Here is a 6,902-nt window from a genome sequence, read left to right on the forward strand (position 1 = left end):
ACTATTATAACTATTATAACTATTATTACTATTATTACTATTACTACTATTATAACTACTACTACTATTACTACTATTATAACTACTACTGTTACTACTATTACTACTCTTATAACTATTACTACTATTACTACTATTATAACTAATACAACTATTATAACTATTACTATTACTACTATTATAACTATTACTACTATTATTACTTATATTACTAATATAACTACTACTACTATTACTACTACTATAACTACTACTGTTACTACTCTTATAACTATCACTACTATAATTATTATTACTACTATTACTACTATTATTACTATTACTATCACTACTATTATTACTATTATAACATTTACTATTACTACTATTTTTACTATTATAACTATTACTACTATTATAACTTCTACTATTACTACTATTATAACTATTATAACTATTACAACTATTACTACTATTATAACTGCTGCTATTACTACTACTACTATTATAACTATTACTACTATTATAACTACTACTATTACTACTATTATAACTATGCTACTATTACTTCTATTATAACTTTACTTCTATTACTACTATTGTAACTAGTACTACTTTTACTACTATTATAATTGCTACTAAGATTACTACTATTAGAACTAGTAGTAAAAATAAAAAATAAAGATTTTTTAAAAAGTTTATATGCTATGCTTGAGTTATTTGAGCATATAACAAAAAATGAGCCCCTAATTTTTCTAACTAATATAACTATGCCAACTAATATAACTATTCCAACTAATTTAACTACTATCCAGCTAGCTGGCTCCATTCCAGGAGCAGCACATTGTGTACATGTTGGTTTATATTGGGTTATATTATGTTAAATACATCCATTATAATTATTAAAACCTTTTCCAACTAATACACTGGAGTATTGCTAATAATGACTGTGTCTGAGGCTTAAATATTATTATATTACTATTATTATATTAATTAAAGCCTATTTTATTGTCATATATATTGTGTTACATATTGTTATTATTATGAATGTAATTATGGAATGTGTCTCATTTTGATTATTAAATGTTATTACATTATTATATATTTATATATATTATTATACTAATTAAAACTGATGTATCCCCTGTACTAATCAGTTGGGGGGTGCAGACGAGCCGAAGCGTTACTATTCGACCCTGCCGGGACCTCTGAGGACGAGGGGGAGTCAAGGGGGGGCCACGATCAGGAAGAAGGAGGGAGAGGGGGGAGGAGCGGGGGGAGGAGGGGTGAGACATTCCCTCTACCAGTCCCCTCACCTGCTGCTGCTGCAGGGATACAACAAACAGGTACCAACTACACTACCTGACGGATACATGTTGGGATATATGATACAGCAGACAGACAGGTACCAACTATATATATTTAATATATATTGTGTTATATATACAGTATATTTAATATGCATAGTGTTATATATACAGTATATATAATATATATTGTTATATTTACAGTATATATAATATATAGTGTTATATATACAGTATATTTAGTGTATATATATATTATATATATTTAATATATATATATATATATATATATATATATATATATATATATATATATATATATATACTGTATATATAATATATATTGTGTTATGTATTCCAGGACTGCCTGGTGTACCTGTTGAACAGAGAGCAGCACACTGTGGGTCAGGAGACCCCGTCAGCCCGACCAAATATCTGCCTGTCCTCTCCTGACATCCTGCCACTCCACTGTCGCCTCCACCGCGTCCCTGCCCCCCGTCGCCATTGCAGCACCCCCAACAACAACAACCCCTCCGCAGCCGCGGCCGCCATCACCGGGGACGACCGCTTCTGTGTTGCCGTGGAGCCCATCCCCCACGCGACGGTCCTGGTCAACTTCTCCCGGTGCGAGCAATCCACCCAGCTTCGCCATGGCGACCTGCTGTCGTTCGGAGCCCACTACATCTTCCTGTATAAGGACCCAACGGGTGCCAAACCCCTCCCCGCCCAGACGCTCGCACGCCTCCGAACCCTGGGGCAGCTTTACGAGGCTGGGGGAGGGGGGGTGGAGACAGAGGGTGGGACAGAGGGGGGAGGGACCTGTAAGATGTGTGGCTCATTGTTAAAGGACAGGGGGGTGTTGTCCTCCCAAACCGGCCCCCCCGCCAGGCGCAGTTTCAAACCACACCTGGTGAAACCCCGAGGCGGGGGTGTGGGGGGGACAGGCGTCGTAACGACGATCTTGGCGGGACAGAACCAGAAGAGACGCCTACAGCTAGACTTTGAACAGGTAAATAAATATAGGTTGTTGTAGAGTAATCAGTCAATGTATTTATCTACAGCTAGACTCTGAACAGGGAAATAAATATAGTTTGTAAATATAGGTTGTTGTAGAGTAATCAGTCAATGTATTTATCTACAGCTAGACTCTGAACAGGGAAATAAATATAGGTTGTAAATATAGGTTGTTGTAGAGTAATCAGTCAATGTATTTATCCTGTGTTGTCACTTTGGAAGTCCAGGAATAGTTGCCCCAATGTTTATTGAGTTGAGTTGAACTGAACTGAATCAAACTGAACTGAATCATTTAATTCCGTCAGGCCCACGAGGACGCCCTGGTGAGCAGGATCATGTCTCTGATCGAGCCGGGCGGAGATGATCACAAGTTAGCCCCTGCCTACCTGCTGTGTCTCTGCATACAGCACTCTGCCTCCGCCTTCCCACCAGGCTGCTTCGGCAAACTGCTGCTGAAGATAGTACGATGTATACAGACCATCTCCTGGGTGAGAGGGAGGGGCCTAGACGGAGAGGGAGGGGTTTGGAAGGAGTAGGAGAGGTTTAGGTGGAGTGGGAGGGGTTTGGAAGGAGAGGGAGGGGTTTAGAAGGGGTAGGAGAGGTTTAGGTGGAGAGGGGCATGTTATTACTTGTCCTGAGAAACAATAGACCAACTTTCATTAAGAAGTGATGGAAGTTAGTGACTCGGATCTGTTCAACTCATTCAGACAAAATAACAAATATTTTGACTCATTTGGTCAATTTGTTTCAGTAATGCCCAGAGCACGCAGAGCACCCCCTGCCAGCGAACGATAAACTAAAAATTGGACAGAATCATGACTCTGCAAGCCTCTCGTTCACCACAGGGGGCTTATTGGAGCTTTTTGGAGCTTTTCTCAGTCTTTTATTACACAAGGTGTGCTCCAAACAATGTGCATTTGTAATTGCGAGGCACACAAATAGGATTATTTATTGATAGCTATGAAAAGAAGTCTCGTTGCGGCCACATCCGGACTATATTGTGAACGACTCTTGGCGGAATGCTTGACTGCCGCCAGTGTGATTAGGACAACAGGCCTATCATTTGCGAACTGCAGTATTAAAACAAATTTTTTATTTTTATTTAACTAGGCAAGTCAGTTAAGAACAAATTGTTCTTTACAATGATGGCCTACCCAGACGATGCTGGGCCAATTGTGCGCCGCCCTATTGGACTCCCAATCACGGTCGGCTGTGATACAGCCTGGAATCGAACCAGGGACTGTAGTGACGCCTCTTGCACTGAGATGCAGCGCCTTAGACCACTGCGCCACTCAGGAGACAAAGTATCCCCGCAAACGATTTGAGTTCGAGTTTGTTGCGCAGACGCTGTGCATGTTTTGGTTCTACAAAAGCTGTGTCCATCATAACATTCAATAATCAATGAATTGCATTCATTCTTGCGCCATGCGATCAATGATCAGTTGTAAAGGTCTTTTTCTTCTCTATGCTGCCTGCAGCATGATCTATTTCCCCTCATGCACATGACAGACCGTTGCTGGTCGGAGCGCGTCTCTGGAGCCACTGAGCCGGAGGAGCGTGTATTCATCCTGCTGCTGGAGAATTCATGGCTGCCGTCAGGTCAAACAAACGACTAAAATGAACGAGTCACTCGGGAAAAACGAATCATAACTCTGGAGTCGGTAAAAAGAATCATGATTCTGGAGTCGTTTAAAAGCTCTAGTCGTTGACGAAGTGAATATCACTAATAATAAGGGCTTTGTTTTACGGTTTAAGATCATTATTCTGGTTGACTTGCTGAAGGAATTTATCAGATTACAGGATCTGAATGGATTCAACTCTTAGCTGATGCTGTACTTGTAGTATAACTTCAACTTCTTATCCACATGATGGGTTAGGATTCAGGGGTTAGGATTCAGGGGTTAGGGTTCAGGGGTTTGGATTGAGGGGTAAGACAGAGTAGAGTAGAGTAGAGTTTAGGGTTCAGGGGTTAGGGGTTAGGGTTAGACAGAGTAGAGTAGAGGTTAGGGTTCAGGGGTAAGACAGAGAGAGGGTTAGAGTTCAGAGGTTAGGGTTAGACAGAGAGAGGGTTAGGGTTAGGGTTAGACAGAATAGAGTAGGGGTTAGGGTTCAGAGGTTAGGGTTAGACAGAGAGAGGGTTAGGGTTCAGAGGTTAGGGTTAGACAGAGAGAGGGTTAGGGTTCAGAGGTTAGGGTGAGACAGAGAGAGGGTTAGGGTTCAGAGGTTAGACAGAGAGAGGGTTAGGGTTCAGAGGTTAGACAGAGAGAGGGTTAGGGCTAGACAGAGAGAGGGTTAGGGTTCAGAGGTTAGACAGAGAGAGGGTTAAGGTTCAGAGGTTAGACAGAGAGAGGGTTAGGGTTCAGAGGTTAGACAGAGAGAGGGTTAGGGTTCAGGGGTTAGACAGAGAGAGGGTTAGGGTTCAGGGGTTAGACAGAGAGAGGGTTAGGGTTCAGAGGTTAGACAGAGAGAGGGTCAGGGTTAGACAGAGTAGAGTAGAGGTTAGGGTTCAGGGGTTAAACAGAGTAGAGTATGGGTTAGGGTTCAGGGGTTAGACAGAGTAGAGTAGAGGTTAGGGTTCAGGGGTTAGACAGAGTAGAGTAGAGGTTAGGGTTCAGGGGTTAGACAGAGAGAGAGGGTCAGGGTTCAGAGGTTAGACAGAGAGAGGGTTAGGGTCTCTGGGGTTAGACAGAGAGAGGGTTAGGGTTCAGGGGTTAGACAGAGAGAGGGTTAGGGTTCAGGGGTTAGACAGAGAGAGGGTTAGGGTTCAGGGGTTAGACAGAGAGAGAGAGGGTTAGGGTTCAGAGGTTAGACAGAGAGAGAGAGGGTCAGGGTTCAGAGGTTAGACAGAGAGAGAGAGGGTCAGGGTTCAGAGGTTAGACAGAGAGAGGGTTAGGGTCTCTGGGGTTAGACAGAGAGAGGGTTAGGGTTCAGAGGTTAGACAGAGAGAGGGTTAGGGTTCAGGGGTTAGACAGAGAGAGAGAGGGTCAGGGTTCAGAGGTTAGACAGAGAGAGAGAGGGTCAGGGTTCAGAGGTTAGACAGAGAGAGGGTTAGGGTCTCTGGGGTTAGACAGAGAGAGGGTTAGGGTTCAGAGGTTAGACAGAGAGAGGGTTCAGTGTTTCATGGAGAAACAGGTCAAGCCGTTGATGTTTTGTTAATACTTTAACACCCTCTCATCCCTTTCTAGTGCTGTCTGACTATTCAACACCAGGCTTCTCTCCTGTGTTATAGTCACCTACAGTGTTAGTGAGCTAGCTGCTAGCAGCAGGCTTCTCTCCTGTGTTATAGTCACCTACAGTGTTAGTGAGCTAGCAGCAGGCTTCTCTCCTGTGTTATAGTCACCTACAGTGTTAGTGAGCTAGCAGCTAGCAGCAGCAGTGGTGACTGTAGACTGTTGTAGTCAGGTTCAGTAAGTCCATAGTTCCCTATGGGCCCTGGCCAAAAGTACTGCACTATATAGGGAATAGGGCTGTGGTCTAAAGTAGTACACTATATAGGGAATAGGGTGCCATAGGGCCCTGGTCTAAAGTAGTGGACTATATAGGGAATAGGGCTCTGGTCTAAAGTAGGACACTATATATGGAATAGGGTTCCATTTGGGGTGTACCCTAAGTCTATTGTAGTCAGGTAAACGAATGATGTCGTGTTTTAATGATTGTTGAGGTCTTTTGTCTGATTAGCCAGCTGATTAATTATGCAGATCTCATTGAGAGGTCAGAGATGCCGTCAATACACGCCGTAGGAATACAGGAAGCATCCACCTCTCAGAATAAAAGATGTCGCTTCGCTTTAACATACTTTATTCAAAATGTTTCAAATCACATTACATTCTTTTAAGCCCTTTTTTTATACATCAGCAGTTGTCACAAAGTGCTTTACAGATACCCAGCCTAAAACACCAGAGAGCAGAAGCAATGCAGAGGCCAAAGAAAAGTGTGTTGAAAAATAACCCGGAAGGCATTATTGTTTTTCATTTTGCGTGTGTGTCTGTGTTTATGTGTGTGTTTATGTGTGTGTTTATGTGTGAAGTTACAGAGAGCTGAGAGAGAGAGAGAGAGAGAGAGAGAGAGAGAGAGAGAGAGACTTTTCTTTCAGAACGTAAGATCCACCTACACACACTGTTAAATCTTTGATGAGCTTCTAATTGCAGCGTGTGTGTTTCAGGAGAAGACAAAGGAATTGGCACAGAAGCAAGCTCAGCAGTGAGTATCATATTCCGCCTTGTAGCACTGTGTGGCTGTGTGGCTGTGTGGCTGTGTGGCTGTGTGTGTGTGTGTGTGTGTGTGTGTGTGTGTGTGTGTGTGTGTGTGTGTGTGTGTGTGTGTGTGTGTGTGTGTGTGTGTGTGTGTGTGTGTGTGTGTGTGTGTGTGTGTGTGTGACCCCTCATTCTCCTCTCTCTCTCTTCTTTCTCCTCTCAATTCAATTCAATTTAAGGGCTTTATTGGCCTGGGAAACATATGTTTACATTGCCAAAGCAAGTGAAATAAATAATAAACACAAGTGAAATACACAATACAAATTTACAGTAAACATTACACTCACAACAATTTCAAAAGAATAAAGACATTTCAAATGTCATATTATGTATATATACAGTGTTGTAA

At 42.3% G+C, this 6,902-nt stretch overlaps 1 protein-coding gene across 2 annotated transcripts in view; it reads left to right on the forward strand.

Moving 5' to 3' along the window:
- The window catches only part of radil (Ras association and DIL domains), an 80,123-nt gene that overhangs the window by 34,412 nt on the left and 38,809 nt on the right, over positions 1–6,902 (forward strand). For both annotated transcript variants that reach the window (XM_082958486.1, XM_082958487.1), the window contains exons 6-9: positions 1,137–1,325; positions 1,648–2,295; positions 2,606–2,788; positions 6,463–6,500. In XM_082958486.1, the coding sequence (XP_082814612.1) occupies positions 1,137–1,325; positions 1,648–2,295; positions 2,606–2,788; positions 6,463–6,500 (1,058 nt within the window). The remainder of the gene's footprint in view (positions 1–1,136; positions 1,326–1,647; positions 2,296–2,605; positions 2,789–6,462; positions 6,501–6,902) is intronic.

Source organism: Salmo salar, chromosome 12 (genome assembly GCF_965601325.2).
Source record: "Salmo salar chromosome 12, fSalSal1, whole genome shotgun sequence".
NCBI classification, from domain to species: Eukaryota; Metazoa; Chordata; class Actinopteri; order Salmoniformes; family Salmonidae; genus Salmo; species Salmo salar.